At 55.1% G+C, this 17,077-nt stretch overlaps 1 protein-coding gene across 5 annotated transcripts in view; it reads left to right on the forward strand.

Annotated features, from left to right (window-relative positions):
* Septin9 (septin 9) overlaps positions 1-17,077 on the forward strand; it is a 163,488-nt gene that overhangs the window by 53,893 nt on the left and 92,518 nt on the right. The window contains exon 1 of one of the 5 annotated variants that reach the window (XM_075990211.1): positions 10,194-10,633. The exons of the other annotated variants lie outside the window; for them this stretch is intronic. Within the exon in view, the coding sequence (XP_075846326.1) occupies positions 10,579-10,633 (55 nt within the window). The 5' untranslated portion in view covers positions 10,194-10,578. Of the gene's footprint in view, positions 1-10,193; positions 10,634-17,077 lie in introns of those variants that run through there. 5 annotated transcript variants of the gene reach the window in all.

A 17,077-nucleotide genomic window follows, 5' to 3' on the forward strand; every position in this document is an offset into this window, starting at 1 on the left:
GGGCAGAGAGGTGGCAGTCACATGGTAGGCGGTCACTCTTAGCCTGCACAGTAGACTTGCAATGGCAGGTGACCAGGCTGCCTGTGGAAGGGCTATGGCAGCTGCCGTGTGCTGTCCAGTAGCTGCAGCTCAGCTGGCAGGTGGGTGAGGAGTGGGTGTCACAGAAGTGACATGGTTCTGCAGAAGAGTGACATAGGCTCTGACATTTTAGGTTTCAGTATGACAGCATTTGAAGTTTTCCTAGATGAATATTCTAGATTATTCATAAGCCAGTGATCAAACCCTCTGCCTCCATGGGCCCTGCTGATGACTAGGGAGATCCTGTGCCCCTCGTGGGTTTCATTACTTCCTTCTGCCTGTGTGTGTGTGTGGGGGTGCTCACCTGGTGGCTCCCAGCTGGAGCACCCGTTTTTTTTTTTAATATTTATTTATTATATACAATATTCTGTCTGTGTGTATGCCTGCAGGCCGGAAGAGGGCACCAGAACTCTTTACAGGTGGTTGTGAGCCACCATGTGGTTGCCGGGAATTGAACTCAGGACCTTTGGAAGAGCAGGCAATGCTCTTAACCACTGAGCCATCTCTCCAGCCCCTGGAGCACCCGTTTTGATCTTAGGAAATGATGCCCCCAGTGCCCGAGTTTCCCCTTGGGTCTGTGTGCGTCACTACGCTCCTGACCTTGAGCGGCCGCCACAAGTCAGACAGACTCCACCTTGGCCCAGCTGGGGCCAGGCCAAGCCACCGGGACTCAGGCTCTGTGGTCCCTACGTGGCCCTGTCTGGGAATGTCCTCGCCCTGCTCCTGAAGGTGAGGAATGTCTCGTTGGTGTGAGCAGCAGAGCAGAGAGTGGCCCATCTGGCTAGCAGGACCTACTGAAGTCAAAGCCAGCTTCACTCCTGGCTTCTCGCTCCCCTGATCAGACCCTGCCTGGGGTCCTGTGCAGTAAGAGACTAAAGGGATGGGTAGCTCCGATTGTCAGCTTGACACAATTAGGATCATCTGGAAAAGACAGTTTCCATGAGGGACTGTCTAGATCGGGTCAGCCATGGGTGTGTTTGTGGGGGTGCTCAGCTGGTGGGTCCCGACTGGAGTATCCATTTGACCTAGGAAATGGTAGTTCAAGTGCCCATGGTTCCGCTTGGGTCTGTTTGCAACCCTGCACTCTGACCTTGAAGGGCAGTCATCAAGCCCGACAGCCCTCACACTATAAGCTTGGAAGCCTGGAGCATCAGGTGAGGAGGGAGGACAGAATAGGGGTGAAGGACTTTGGGGAATGGATGGGGACAGTGGCGGTGCTTCTTTTAGAACAAAAGATTTAAGCCGGGCAGGGGTGGCATATGACTTTAATCCCAGCACTTGAGAGCAGAGGCTAGGATATATCTGAGTTTGAGGCTAGCCTGGTCTACAGAGCAAGTTCTAGGACAGCCTGGACTCCACAGAGGAATCCTGTCTCAAAAAAAAAGATTTTTTTAAAATTTTACACGTGTGAAAGTTTTACCTACATGTATGTATGTGCATCATCTATGTGCAGTGCCCACAGAGGCCAGAAGAGGGCGTCAGATCCTGAACCACCTCGTGGGTGTTGAGAACTGGATCTGGGTCCTTTGTCAGAGCAGCCAGTGTTCTCAACCATTGAGCTATCTCTCCGGCCCCTTATTTTTATTTTTTAAAAAGATTTTTTTCATGTCTAGCTCTATGTGTGTGCCATGTGTGTGGGTGCCCACAGAAGCCAGAGAGGGTGTCAGTCCCTTGGAGATGGAATCACGGTTGTGATCCACCCAATCCCTGACAGTACTTATTATTAATTAACAAAGCTCTGAAGCCTGTCTGAGGTGGTATCTCCCAAGGGACTTGGACCCCAAAGTGTGACCGTGGTAATTGACCCCCAGAGGCCATGCTCTGCCACCTGTTAGGCCTCTCACTCAGTTCTCTGCTGCACAATTCTCCAGTAAGACTGTCTGTTCCCTGCTTAGTCCCGCGGAGCTAGGGGTTCCTTGGAAATGTGGAGGACCCCCAGGTATAGAGCAGCAACAGTGGTGTTTGGGTTCCCAGGCAAGGGGTCTGGTTCTTTGCCGTTTGTGTCGTCTCTCTCTACTCAGACTGCTTGGCAGAGCTGGCAAGCCTCTGGCAAGGGCCCTCTGTCGCAGTCATCCGGCTGTGACTCACGCTGGGGAACAGGGACAGAGCAGCAGCTGGGTGTGTTAGCAGCAAACTCATTAGTCCCGGAGGTCGCTTCACATGAGGGACAAATGGCTCATTTAGTCTGCCTGGGGCTTCAGCCACACTCTGGGCAAGGAAGGCACAGCCAACCGGAGAAAGCAGCCCCACATTATCCCCAGGGCCCCGCCTACTGCTCTCCTTCCTCCCCATCCTGTTTCCCAGGCAGGTCATGGGCCTGGACTGAGGCAGCCTGTCAGAGGGAGGCTGGCCTGAACCGGCTGCCACTCTCGCACAGAGCCACTGTGGGAGCCTAGGGTGTAATTCGTAGCAGGAAACAACAGTGTTTGGTAGACAGGGAACGTGGAAGGCTCCAGTGAGCAGCCAGAGCTAAGCACCCACCCCCAACGCCCCTCCCTTGGGCCTGGCTTTACCCTCTGGGAAAAGCCCTAGAATGTTCTGGTTCCCAGTTCACTGGTCCCCTGAGTGACTTTTGTAACAGTGATCAAATACCTAAGGAAAGCAACTTAGGGAGAAAGTGTTTGGACTATCAAGGGGACGGTCCATCACGGTGAGAGCTCGCTGCTGGCAGCAGGGGCTCCGAGCAGCTGACCACACTGCACCAAAATCTGGCAAAGAGCATCGGAGACTTGCGCTCAGCTCACTTTTCTTCCTTTTTTAAATTAATCAGTTTGGTGCGTGGACGGCATGAACATGCCATTTCAGACATGTGGAGCTCAGGGGACAACTTGCTGAGTCCCTTTCTCCCCCTCCCACGTGGGACCCAGGGGTCACACTCAGGTTGTTGGGCTGGGAGACAGGCACCTCTGCCCACCAAGCTTGTCATCCGAGGGACATTCCTGGAGGCTCTTCTAGATTATTCTAGGAGATTATTCTCATCAAGTAGACAGTTGAGATCAGCCATCGCACTGGCCAAGGTAGAAACCCAGTCCAGATGTATCTGAGAGAGTCACCACGTCCAAGCCCATGCTATAAGGAGGTCTCCAAGGCTGTGTGGTGTAGACTCCAGGACCGAGGCCGTCTCCTCTGGACACCCGCAGACTGGATGCCAGTCCCTCTTCCTTTTGGCCTCCCGGGTTGACCTGGCACGCTCTTGTGAGTGGATGAGGAGGGGGAGAGTTGAAGTTCCTATAGGCCAGCTGTCATTGCAGACACTTGTGCCATCTGCTGTACTCCCGACTGGGGCACTGACACCCCCACATCCAGGACCCCAGGATGAGCTTTCATTAACGCAAGCTCCTACTTCCTCCCTATTAGCTGTTCAGCAAACAGCAAAGTTGACGTCCAGTTATGTGGGTGACCGCACCAGTCAGTCTGGTGTGGAGAGTGGAGTGGACGGCGGTCGGGGTCAGGTGAGGAGTAGAGTGGACGGCGGTCAGTCAGGTGTGGGGAGGTGGATTTCAGCAGAGCTGTGGAGGGCAGACAAGCCTTGCAGCCCCTCTGTGTGGTGCAGCAGGTGAGGGAGGGTTTCTATTCTCTGCCCTTCCCAGGTTGGTCCCTGTTCCTGGCTGAGTCATCTCTCTGCCTGTAGGGGTCCCACCTTGGGACTGGCAGGGGCATTGTTAGGGTCCTAGGCGACGGACATGGGTGGGGAAGGGTGCTCCCTGGGGAGGTATCACTGGGGTAGCTGTGGCGATTTTAAAAACGAATGTTTTCTTCTCACCCTGAGCTACGCTGACGTGGAAGTAGGGCAGGCTGGTGACTCAGCCCTGGTCCCCACACTGCAGCGGTGGCAAGCTGCCTCCGGCCTCAGACCCCACAGAGCAAGGGTGCTTGCTTTAGAGAGGGTGTGTGTGGGGGGGAGGCCAGAACACTGCAGGCCCCTGGGAACAGCCTGTTCTTCCCTGATGGAGATGGGGTCCAGCCAAGAGTCCTGGCAGTGCAGGGCGAGGTGTCTGCAGTTGGCACAGCCCGAGGGGCAAGCTGGGTAGCTTCATTGCTACTGTCCTGAGACTGAGGGCCAGCCTAAGCATGCTTGTAGGCCCATTGTGTGCCTTTGTGATCTTAGGAGGGTTCAAGGCAGTGTGTCCATTGCTGGGCCCCCTCCCCTATCTCAGCATCCCCAGCCTCAGATGCGGGCTAGGATGCTGGGGACATCTCTGTATTCTAGTGTGTGATGGGGAGCAAGGACACTGGGGGCGTAGTCCATGGCAGAGCTTGTGTAGGAAATCAGGGTTGTGAGGACTGAACAGGGGTGATGGCGGAGGATGCCTGAGACTTGGAAAGAAGGGCATCATGTCTCCCTGATATGTGGGTTATCACTCACAATGATGGCCCTGGCGTGGATGATGAATTCACCATCAATGCTCACTGGGTGAGCTATCAGACAAGCTGGGCTCAGAGCTCAGGGGCCAGGGCTCCGCCTTGGAAGGCCCTTTCTCTCTTGCTTCCAGGCTCTATGGGTTTCATGTCTTTTTAACTTGAATTTTTTTTTGGATAAGCTAAGCATGGTAGCACATGGGTGGGCAATCCCAGCACAAGGCAGGGTTAGCAAGAAGATTGAGATTTTAAGGCTAGCCTGGGCTGCTCTGTCAAAAACAAAACAAAACAAAAAAACCCCCAAAACAAAAACAAACAAAACTCTGTCAGAATTGCAAGGGACACGAAGCAAGCAGTCCAGGCACCGCTGAAGTTTTCGGCCCTGTTAGAGTCGGGGATGTGAGGTTCTGTAAGCTGTGCACTGGGATGCTGCCCTCAGGGACGTGGGGTGGAGGTGCCTTTGGAGCCCAGAGCAGAGCAGAGGCCAGGAACCTCTGGGATGACTCAAGAGCCTGCATTTAGAAGACTTGCAAGAGGAATGAGTATTTTGTTTAAAAAGCCCCTGGCTGGGAGATAAGCGCCCAGGCGCTGTGGTCAGGCTTTTTTGTAAACGTTTAGCGTGAGGCAGGCCCAGCTGGGGACTGGGAAATTAAGGAAGGTTAGTCATGTGAATCTGTGAAGGGAAGCCTTATGTCTTGGGCAGATGGTGGGACGGGCTTTGTGGCCCGTACATGCTTGGCTGTCAGCTGTGCCCACCGTGGGGGCTGCCTCAGGGAAGGTTCAGAGTTGCAGCCCGTAGGATAGCTCGGTGGTCCAAGTTTGGAGACTGCCCCGACAGAAAGGGCCCTGGAGTGGCCCAGGTGCAAGCAGCACTCTGTCTGGCGTCCTGTTTCTTCTAGACTGGGGTGGCTCAGTGTAGTGTGCAAAGTCCGTGCGAGTGTTCCTCGTCCTTCGTGCCTTTTTGGACCAGTTCCTCCATCAGGAGTCCACAAGGATTCTGTTGTCTAGCAAAGAAAGTTGGGCATTGCCTTCAGTGGGACTGAACCCTAGCTGGGAGTCCCGCTGGCCTATCTGGAGGTGAGGGAGCAACCGTGTCTGAGGTCTTAGTGGGTGGGGACCGTGGATGGCCATTCTGTTGTCAGAGACTGAAATGACAGCCGCTGCGGGGAAGAGTTGCGGGAGATGCCCATGTAGAGGAAATGACCGCCACAAACGTCCTAGGACAGGAGGTAGCGTGGGAACAGAGAGGGGACCAGTGGACTTAGTGAGTGGATGAAGCCAGGGCAGCTGGCAGAGGTGACGCGGGGCTTGTACAGTGTGAAGGAGGCAGATGGGACATCCCATCTAAGCTCGGAAGCCTGGTGAGCCTGGAGGTGGAAAGGGAGAGGAAAGTGAGGGGGGATGTCAGTCAGGAGTGTGGGGGTGCATGAGGGAGCGTGACGGGGAGCTTGGGGGGCCGTGGCGGGGAGCCAAGGCAGTCAGGGGGTGGTGGCTGTGAGCAACAGGAAGCAGCTACTATTCAACTCTGTGTGACGAAGTAAAATTACATACATAGTCATCTATGAACTAGAGGAGTTTATCCAATTAGGAATAAATTATAGGAGCTGGAGAGATGGCCCTGTGGTTAAGAGCGCTTGCTGCTCTTGTAGAGGACCGGGGTTTGGCTCCCAGGACCCACATAGCAGCTCACAACTTCAGTTCCAGGGGATCTGACACCCTCTTCTGACCTCCACGGGTTCCTGCATGCATGCAGTTCAGGCAAAACTCTTTCTCATAGAGTAAGTTTAAAGGAGAGTAAAATATTTGAGTTTTTGTTTAAAATTAAACTATGTAGAATTATCACACCATCTTGCCATTATACTTGAGTCTGTCCCCAAAGAACCAGAGGCAGGGGTGCGAACATACGTGCATCTCCATGTGTGGATTGCGATGACAGCAGCCTGAAGGCTGAAGCCACGCCAGTGTCTCCTGAGTGATGAGGAAACCGTGGTGTGTCCATACACTGAGATGATTGTCACAGGCTGAGGACAGCCTGGGCTACAGGGTGAGTTCCAGGCCAACCTGTGCTGCACAGTGAGGCCCTGTCTTTAAAACAAATAAACCAGAATAAGCACGTAAAGAAAACACGCATTACTTAGTTAGGAAAACAGTAGGCCAGTGAGGCAGTTCAGCGCTTGCTGCCAACCCTAACGATCTGGGTTCAGTCCCCCAAACCTACTTGGAGGAAGGAGAGACCTGACTCCCCTAAGTTGCCCTCTGACCCTCCACGCTCACGCTGGGGCACACATGTATGCACAGCCACACAAAATTAACAAACAAGATTGAAAATAGATAAATTACTCAAAGTAATCTAAGTAACACTCCAGCTCCACTCCTGAGCCACGGCCCAGTCTGTTGTTGTTCGTATCTGTGTGGGAGAAGTCCCATGTTCCTGGCTTTGGTGAAGATGCCGCACTGACAGCTCGGAATTAGCCAAGATGGGAGCTCTTGTCTCGTAGGCAGATGCTTCAGGTCCTGCAAATGCTATTATTTTTTTAAACCCCAGACTGCCACTGTTAAATAGCACCCAGCTAGAAACTAGAGCACGGTGCTTATCTTGGTCCCCAGATGTTCTAGGAGTACCCTGGCCAGCATTATGATGTTGAGAATGAAGGAAAGAATGGAGATTCTTGGCTTGAGAATCTGGGTAGGCCACAGTAGTTCCATTTTGCCAGGATGGTGATTTCCACAGCTTCGGGGCCGTGGACCGTCCTACGACCACTTGCATTATACCTGTAGCGTGACAGGCCCACACGGAGATGAGGCATATGGGTTCTGCCCTTGAGCAGTCTTGGGCTGTGAGGAGGCCGGTCCTGTCACTCACTGACTGGAGCATCCTGTCCAAAGGCGCAATAGGACTGGGCAGGGAGCCACGACCTCCCTGAGGAGGCCACCCCCACTGCTGAGTTGCTTCCGACTGAGGCTGTACCTGGACTCAAGGGTCAGGGACCCTGGTGCGCATGCCAAGCGACTGTTTCCGCAAGCCCTTCCTGCACCCTTTTTCCCAGGCTTTTTGTGCCCCGTCCCCCAGGGCTGGACCTGTGGGCTTCTTCCCATGCCGTCCCCCCCCACACACACAAAAAAAAGGAAAGAAAAGGAAAAAAGTTCGCCGGTGCTTTCCTTTCTGCGAACCAGCTAGACTCTCGTTCTTAGCCCCTCCCCCATGACAGGGAGCTGCCTGACCAGTCCAGGCCACCACCTGCACCAGGAGGCTTCTTTGTCATAGGACTCTCTGACCTGATGGGTCAGTTGTGAGCTCAGGTCTGTGTACTAACTCCACACACGGGCTGGCTTCACACCACAGCCAAATTGTTCCCTCCAAGGCCAGCGTGTGCCACATACTCTGATGGTGTCTGCAGGGCTGTGTGGTCTTGGCCTGTGGCTGCCCCTCTCGGCTTCTGACTAGAGAGGGCTCTGACTCTGTTTTCTTTTCTATCTTTGATCTGGTCTTTGGATCCCGGCTGATCCTGGGTAGCCTCTGGGATGTTCCTTACCTGTAGCGCATCCACAGGGCCCCTTAGGCTGTGTCTGGTCACATTCTGAGCGTCTGGTAATCACATGTTGTCTTTGGGGGCACGTCTGTGAGCATGCCGCTGTCCTGTTGGTGCGTTCACCTGGCGCACAGCACCCCTCTGGTTAGGTCTCCTGCCGCCTCTTGCAGCCTGGATTATATAACACTGGGCCCTACACTTCTTTCTTCAACCACGGTCAAGGCCAGAGCCCCTAGACCCTAGAAAGGGGACTGAGTGGCCAACCATCTTTCTGAAAATCCCAGAATGCCACAGCCAAGCATGTTATCTAGGGGACAGTTGGGGTGATGAAAGGGATGGGGGAGTGGGGGTGGGTTCAAGCTAAGCAAGGCCCAGTGGCAGTTGGGTTGTTCTGGAGTTAGGAGAAAGTAATTATGGTGAGAAGGGAGGTGCCCTCTGTTTCCCATGTCCTCTAGGGACAGAAAGAAAAGAGACACAAGGGTGAACTTCCTATTGGGAGGGTGGCCAAACCTGCTTTGGTTTCCTGATGGAGGAGTCCGGGCATCTAGCGGATTCCCAGGTCTGATACAGGGCTGAGTGGTTACAGGGAAGGGATAGGAAGCAGAGGGCTGGGTTGCCAGAGTTCCGCAGCCACTCTGGCAAGGGGTGTTCTGGAGTCCCTGAGGGGAGCACTGCATGAAGTCTGCACCCTGGCTGGGCTCTCTTGGAACCCTGTGGTGTGCCTGGATACAGGCTGAGCAACAATGAGCTTCCCTCTGCTAATCTGCACTTGCCCTGGGGAGAACAATCGCACGGGCGTGTCTCCACTTACCAGGTGCTTTTTATAAAAAACACAAGCGAACAACGCCCGCCTGCCTGCCCAGGTTGGATGCTGTCCCAGGGACCCGGCATCTTCCCAGGGCTCTGTGCTGTGGGCCTTAACTTCTTAGATTGGACCCCAGCATCCCCAAATTCAGGACACACAGGTGACGGGCTGATGGTCAGACTGCCAGGCAGGTCCAGGTCCAGACAACAGCGGTTGGGGGTGCCCTGGAAGTCAGGCTTCAGAAGGATGCCTGTGTGAGGGCCTCTAAAATGGCCGTGGTTTTGCAGTTCCCATGTCCACAAAGCTCACTTGGTTGAAAATAGTTTAAACCATCTGAGGCATGAGGGAGGGAGGGAGGGGTGGATTTTCTGAAAAAGGCCGGACTCTATTCCAGGAGCTTAAAAAAAAAAAAACAAAAAACACCACATTAAACCTAGCTCAGGCTTGGCCTCTCCTACAGAGACCTCCAAAGCCTCACCTGCCTCTGCAGGTCTCAGCACCCCACCCCACCCCCATTACCACACTTTTATAGTGATGGAGGAAGCAGACCCAGAGCCAGGACAGCTCAGCGACTCACTTGTCACCACTGAGGACCAGGGGATAGGCTACCCACCCACTTGGCAGGGACTTATCTCCTGCTATGCATCCTTAGAGCTCTGTCTGCACAGAGGTCCTGAGTCCGAGGTAGCGCTCTGGCAGTGGACTGTCCGAAGGGAAACTTGTTGGCTCAGCCAGGAAGCGGAGAAACACCCCGGTCTCCCTGGGGACCCTTCCTGGTAACTGGTGACTTGCTTCTGTGTCTAACCCATGGTTTTATCTGACTGCCCAGGGATGTCTGAAGTGTGAAGGCTGCTTGGACAGAGAAAGGCCAAGCTGTGGGTACCCACTGATGAGGAAAGGGCCCAGGAGCAGCCCTCTTCCTTTCTTCTGATGTTAGGAACTATAGTTTCTCTCTTCTGCAGGGAAGGTCGCGGTCCACTCTCTGTACTCAGGAAGCCCTTACAGTGGAAGGGGGGAGGGGTGCGGGAACGACTCTTTGAAGGGCCGCCTCTCCCTGCCCTCTGCTTTCTGTAGCACCTACCCAAAGGGTGCAGCAGCGACCCCCGGGGACTCGAGGGGGTAGCAGTCCTCGATGTACTGGATGCTGGGGGACTCCCAGGACCCTCAGCCCTGTAGTCAATAGCGTGGGGTCTTGCGGACACGCACTAGCCCAGCGCTGCCCCTTAACCCTTGCAGGCCCAGTGCTCTTACGCGAAGGAGGCGTTCACGAACTTTGGCTGCGTAAATAAAGCCTCCGGCAGCAAGAACACTGCGCCCAGGGAAGGGGAGGAATCTCGTCCCCCTCGGCGCCCGCCCGCTGCTGTGGCCCGGCCTCCACATCCTCCACATCCGCCCACATCTGGCCGCGGAGGGGCGTGAGGGGGAGGGGCCGAGGCTGTGTCTGTCGCGGTCCCCTGGGCACCCGCCAGGAAGGGAGAAGGGGGGCCAGCTCAGGTCGTGTGCCTGGGACTCCGCAGTCCCTGTAGAAGCTGCTCTGGTTCCAATCCCCCCCTCCGCCCAGTTTTGACAGGCGGGCGCAACAGCCAGTGCGGAGTCGCGGAGTCCGGCGGAGTGCGGGAACCTGATCCAGCCGGGAGGCGGGGGCGGGGCGGGGGCCCGGGTGCTTGGGGAGGGGCCGGCGCCCGCCTTCCTCCCCCATTCATTCAGCCGACCGTGGGGGCCGAGGGGCTCCGGCGGCCAGCTCGGCACTGGGAGCGGGAGCGCGCAGAGCCGGGGCTCCGCGGGACTCCCTGCGCACCAGCCACCATGTCCGACCCCGCCGTCAACGCACAGCTGGACGGGATCATTTCAGACTTTGAAGGTGGGTGCCCGACCCAGCGGCTGCTTGGCGAGCTGGGCAAGAGCCTCCAGGCGGGCCTGGAACGGGACAGGGGTGAGCACAGGAGAGGCACGACCCCGGATTGCTCACCCTGGGGCTCTGCCCCCCAGACCTAGTGTTGCCTACATGAAGAGCCCTAATTAGGGATCCTGTAGTTGATAGACCCTCTGGTTGGGAACCATGCACCCCCGGGGACCCGAGGTTCACATTGCCTCTGGGGTGTTCTTCCTTTTATTGTTGTTTGTGTTTGCCCAGCGACTGTCGCCTCCTCTGGGGCTGGCTTGACTTCTTCGGAACTACTCCGGGGAACGCAATTCCACCCTAGAAATCAGTGGGCTTTCTTCTTTGGGTGTTCGCCCTCAATCCTCTTCAGCGTGGGAGTTAGTTCCCCTCCTCGGATCCAGTAGGCGGCTGAATCCTCAGGGTGGACCGTCCTCCCCTCCCCCACGCCAGCTCCGGGGTTGGGGTTGAGCCCAGTCCCGGGGCTGGCAAGGGCTGCCAAAGTTGATCAGCCGTCAGGCCCCTTGCATCCAAGGGGATCCCAGCCCAGCAAGTTTCAGGGTCCAGGGTGGGATATCCCATATCCCAGATCCAAGCCTGGGACATCTTTATCTATCTGTGAGGGAAGAGCCTTTTGGGACAGAGGGGCCCTGTGAGCGCGCAAGGACAACACTTTCGTCTCTGGTCCTGAGTTTACAAAGTGCAGAAATACTTGGGGTCTGTTTTCTTCAAGAGTGGGCCTGCCATCCCCGCCCTGGGCTTGCATGCGCGCGCTTTCCAGAGGCCTCGTGACTGCCACTGCCGGTGCGGTGGCCCCGAGTCCTGCGTCCTCCTCCGGAGTAAATAAAGCCAGTGGAAAGGGAGGCTTACACAATGGTGTCCCGCGCGCGTCTGGGGCTGGGTTTCCGAGGGGCGGGCCTGACTCTGCCGGGCCGGGAGCCCCCGCCCCTCTGAGGGGCTCTCAGGCAGCCCTGGGCAGAGCCCTCTGGTGGGCTGTGAGCGAGGGAGGAAGGGCTGCACAAAGTTAGCCAGGTTCCAGAGCAGAAGCCCTAGCCCTACAAGTGACCAGTTGGGGGTGCTTCAAGGCCCCATGCTGGAACCAGGGGGCTTGTCGTAAGCCCACCCGAGGTCTTCCGTGTCTCTGAGTTGGGTGACTTCTTTGGGGAGCAGAGCCTTTGCTCTGTATTGGGATGTGTGTGCAAAGTCTGGGAAGTTGGTGGTTGCTGGTGTGTTGGCAGGCGCTGGCCGTTGAGGAGCCTGGGATATCACATCCACTTGGTCACCTCAGTGTTGGGGGCAGTTTTTAGATTCTAGCGTTTGCCATATGTGTGCCTATACAAGGCAGAGCTGCTTCTAGGCAGAACTTGTGTCTCTGACCGCCTGGACCTCCTGGAGTCCATGTCTGTTCTTGGGTCTCCCGGGCCTGTTTTGTTCTGTTCTGTCTTCTGCATGCCCTAGTGACTGTTCAGGCTCCTCTGTGCACCTCGCCTTTACTCTCGGGACTTTCATTCTCCTGGGACTGTGATCTGAAAGTCAGCCAGTCAGTTCCCTTCTCTCCAAAGTCTGGCGGGGAGAGGAGGGGCAGAGGGAGATGAGAGGGGTAGGGGATGTACCACCTTTTATAGGCCCTGGTCTCTTCTGTGTATGCGCTCTACTCCAGGCCTGGGAGGCATTCCTGAGGATTTTCTGCAGGGGTTTCTGCAGAAGGTCTTGTTGAGGAGGGAGAAGTTTAGGGATGGTGCCCATCTCAGCAGCTGGTACCCTTTGCATTGTGGAAGTGGAGGCTGGCCGCTCCTTCCTTCCTGACGATGTCATGCCCTGACTGGGCTGCCTCCCAGGCCAGCTTCTTGACCCTCAAATCTAATCCAAGACAATGGCCTCATTGAGAGCACCCTGGTATAGGGGTTGGCAGTCTTAAGTGATGGGGCCTCCCGTCTGCTTTCCTGGGAATGCCAGTCTTCCTACTGGGGACCCTGACAGCTCAACTGGGGAATAGGGTCAGGCCTCTGAGTGGCCAGCAATTACTAGCCCCTGGCCATCAACAGTGGAAGTTGTTGCTGGTGTGTATGTGTGTGCACGCACGTGTATAAACATGCATGACACTTGTGCACTGGCTGTCTCACTTTGTGCATTGAGCAAAGGACCCCAAAAGTGGCCCCTCAGTGTCCTAGGAGTATGGAGTTGAGCTGGTATGTGGAGAGGGTGTGCACGTGGGGGTTGGACAGCCCAAGACAACTGGACAGATGGAGGGACGGGGACCATGTGACCCAGCCCAGCACGGGTGATAGAAGCTGGCAACACAGGAGACCAACTAGCAGTTGGGAGATGGGGAGGCAAGATCTCTAGTGCAAGTAGGGTGTGTGAAGGGGAGAAGAGCTCTCTGGCCAGCCTGCCCCCACAGGCAGTGAGCAGCAGAGACTCTTGGGAAGAGGGGCCAGCTTGTTCAGAGGAGCCCAGCCACAGGAGGTCAGGTGCTCCCTGATGTCAGTGTGACCAGAATCAGCTGAGGAAGCCAGCCGGAGAAGCGTCCTGGCTCATGCTTCCACCCACCAGGTATGTGGGCCTCTGCCAGGTAGTTGGGGAAGGGGGAGGGAGAAAAGAGCCAGGTTGACTGCAGCTGCTGGGCCCCAACAGTCCCTTTGTGAGCCTGGACAGACAGGCTCATAGCATGGGGCACTGTGGCCTGCTGAGGGGGTGGGACCCAGGTGCTCCTCGCAGGACAGGGTTAGTTCTGAGCTATGTGTATCTCTGGGGGTGGTTTTTTTTTTTTTTTTTAAATTGAGCAGAGAGCCTGCTGCTCCTCGGATCCAGGCAGTCTGGAGCTAGCAGCTGTACCACGCAGGAGCATCCTACACTACAGGACAGAGGGAAGTGGCCCTTGGTGGGTTAGACTCCCCAGATCAGAGCAGCGTGCCTACCCTGCTAGGGGCTGGTGGGTATAAGGTGTGGTTGTGTGGAGTAGGAGCAGGTAGGGCTGTGTCTTCATCACACACCTGTCTTTTTGTTGGGCCCTCACGTCTCCTTCCATTTTTTTCTCTGTTTAATTCCATCTGTCCCCGTATATCCCATCCTGTCACTATACCCCCAGGAACCGGGGGGGGGGGGGTGGTCACATTGGTGATCATCAGGAGGTCTCGTGAGGATTCGAACTTTTGGTTTTCTGTCCCTTGGGACTGAGAGAGTGGCAACTTCCCGTGTCTGGGTACCTGGCCTTTGTGTCCTTTCAAGAAAGGTGTTCCTCTCCCCCTCTATCCCATTCCCCGGGGGTGGAAAATATTTCTTATTTTGCTCATGGAGGTTTTAATCTTGCTAGTTTCTCATCTGTCTGTGATTTTCTACTCTCGTATTTCTCAACATAAAGGACTTTTAGTTGGCTTTTTAGCCTGCCCTTCCCCATGAGATCACTCTGGCACCCACCTCTCTCCCGTGAGTGACACCCGCCATTCCCTGTGACTGGGTTACAAGTGGAGTCCCCTCTCCTTTCGCGATGAAGCACGGGGCAGCTGGATGGTGTTCTTGATCGAAGGCCAGAGTCGTTATCGCAAACACAGTTATAGGCCGAGCCCTTGTATAACAAAAGCCACTTCGAGTGCCAGCTGTTGGCCTGCTCTCCTCACCAGAGTTTGCTGTAACTAGTTTTGCATGCCCAGAACAATCTTGAGAGTCAATCCTTGACGTTGGTTGAAACAGATCTGGCCCAGAAGCCCAGACACTCCAATCCGAGTGGCAAAGCTTTTCTCCGGTGTCCCGGAGGAAGCTCTTCCGGACTTCTTCCCCTCAATAGAGAGGTGGCCAAGAAGGCAGGGCCTGTGCAGCCACCTCTGGGACAAGGTGGAGGTGATGGCTGGACCCAGGTGCCACTTCGCTCCCTGGACGAAGGGCCTGTTGCTTGCAGGTAGCTGTGGGCCTGTCCTTTTAACTAACACCCGTGGGCCTTCTATGCGATGACTCCTGAGGTTTTCAGCCAACACTCCAGCTCCTGGGAACGCCGCCTCTACCGCCACTGAAGGGGCTGAGGGGAATCCCAGGGCTTCCTGTAATGAAGAGGGGCTGGCCTCTTCTGTGAATCCCAAAGCTTTTGACATCCTCAACTTGTTACACCAGGTGATTCCCATCAATGGTTCCCGTGTGAACAAGTTCACTAGACATTAGGGAGGGTAGGTGTGTAAGTACCCCACAAAGGGTTACCTGAGTCAGACATCTAGTGGGGGTGGGCACACCCCCTCTGAGGGACATCAGCCAGGAATCCTTTCTGAAGCATGTGGCATTTCAGGAAGGGTTCGAAGGAAGCGCTGTGGCAGGGGGTGGAGTTTATATTGAGAGAGAGGTCTTTTTTTTTTAAATATTTATTTACTTATTTATGATGTATACAATATTCTGTCTGTGTGTATGTCTGCAGGCCAGAAGAGGGCGCCAGACATCATTACAGATGGTTGTGAGCCACCATGTGGTTGCCGGGAATTGAACTCAGGACCTTTGGAAGAGCAGGCAATGCTCTTAACCACTGAGCTATCTCTCCAGCCCGAGAGAGAGGTCTTATGGGGGAGTGATGGTGGCAGCCTGGGCACTTGGTGGCTGAGCCTGCTCTATTGTTTGGAAGCTGTGTGGCTCAGGGCCAGTCTCTCAGCTCACTTGAGCCTCCATTGTGATTGATGATCTGATAGGTTTTGGGGGGTGTTCTTTGAGGTACAGAACTGGCTTCTTGGGGTTGGGGGGGTTGCAGCAGCTACGGGAACCGGGAGATGTTTGTACAAGACATATAGATCCTCAGTTCTTAGAAGGTCTTACAGACAAGAACTGTCTGAGCCCACTATGGGGACAAGATTGGATAACATAGTCACCCCTGATGGTGGCAAGTCTCAGGGGACTTGGTACCCATAGAACTCTCCTGGGAATCTCTCTGACCTTAGATGAAGCAGGATGGGGGAGCCCCTCCTCCTCCCTGTCTGATATTCTCCATGGAGGTCAGAGTCACATGGGGTGCAGGGTCCTTCTTCCTGGGAGGTTGTCCCAATATCTCTCCCACCAGAACATCACAGGCAAGGGAACGGCATGTCCATCTGCAGGGCCGAGTGCTGACAGTCCCCGGGCATGCACCTGGTGATGGGCTGTGAAGTGAGCCTCAAGGCTGAAAAGCTGGGGACCCTGCTAGTGGAGTGGCCTTGAGGCATAGTGCACACTCAGCTCTGAGGTGTGATTGTCCATCCAGTAGATACCGGAGGGCCAAGGAGCCAAATCTACACATCTTCAACTTACTTGGCTTGGGTACCAGTGGCAGCTGTGCACCCCCTACATATCCCTAAGGAACCCTGCGCCTGGAGTTGAGGGTTGTGGGGTACTTGGTACATGGAGAAAGGGATTGATTGCCCTGGCTGGATGTTGAAATAGGAGCGGCGGGGCTGCGTCCCCAGCACCCGGCCGCCCCCACAAAATAATTACATGGAAATTGTATTCTTTTAAACACCGCTTGGCCCATTTCTATCTAGCCTCTTCTAGGCTAGCTCTCGCACCTGGATTAGCCCATTTCTAATAATCTGCTGTAGCCCATGAGCTGGCTTACCAGGAATGATCTTAACCTGCATCTGCCTGGAGTGGGAGAACCATGGCGACTCCCTGACTCAGCTTCTTTCTCCCAGCATTCCGTTCTGTTTACTCCGCCTACCTAAGGGTTGGCCTATCAAATGGGTCTAGGCAGTTTCTTTATTAATAAGAAATCACTCCCACGTCAGCTGGAGTCCTCTGTCTTGGTCTGGATGTTCTTTAGAACCTGGTTGACCTGTTTATGTGCTGAAAGTACCTACCACCACCCAGGACTGGTGTTCCCAAAGAGAATACAAGCGCTCGATTGTGTGCTTGGTCTAGGAGCCAGGGAGTTTCCCACCTGGTGAATGTGGCCTCTGCCTGCCCTTCTTGGGGGACAGGGTTTGGCCTGACATTCTGGTGCCAGGAGGACAGAGCTGGGTCCCCTTTCCTTTTTCCACCTCCCATTTCAGAAGAGGTCACGCTAGGATTCTGACCTTGGTGGCTTGCGTGACCACCCACTTTTGTCTGTCGGGGGCTAGTCTGCTGCATGGAGGATCTGTATTGACACCTAAACCCAGGACAGAGTTCCACCTCTGTGAGACTGGCCCAGGCACTTTCTTCTGGGATCGGGGCCCTATGGCGGAGATGTGTGTGGTCTGCTCACACACAGTGGCTGGGTAAGGGCACTGGGCAGCCACAGGACTCTTGGTGTGGTCCACCTTGAAACCCTAGGCAGTTTCATTTTGAGGGAATGTAGGATAGTTGAGACAGTTCCTCCCCCTATGTCGCCCATCAAATTCACAGAAGTCCTCCTGCCTCAGCCTCTTGAGGGTCACAGACATAAATCCACCCCCAAAGACCCATTCATTGGGAAGGAAATTCGTGTAGTTTCTTTTGACTAAG

Source organism: Microtus pennsylvanicus, chromosome 11 (assembly GCF_037038515.1).
Source record: "Microtus pennsylvanicus isolate mMicPen1 chromosome 11, mMicPen1.hap1, whole genome shotgun sequence".
NCBI classification, from domain to species: domain Eukaryota; kingdom Metazoa; phylum Chordata; class Mammalia; order Rodentia; family Cricetidae; genus Microtus; species Microtus pennsylvanicus.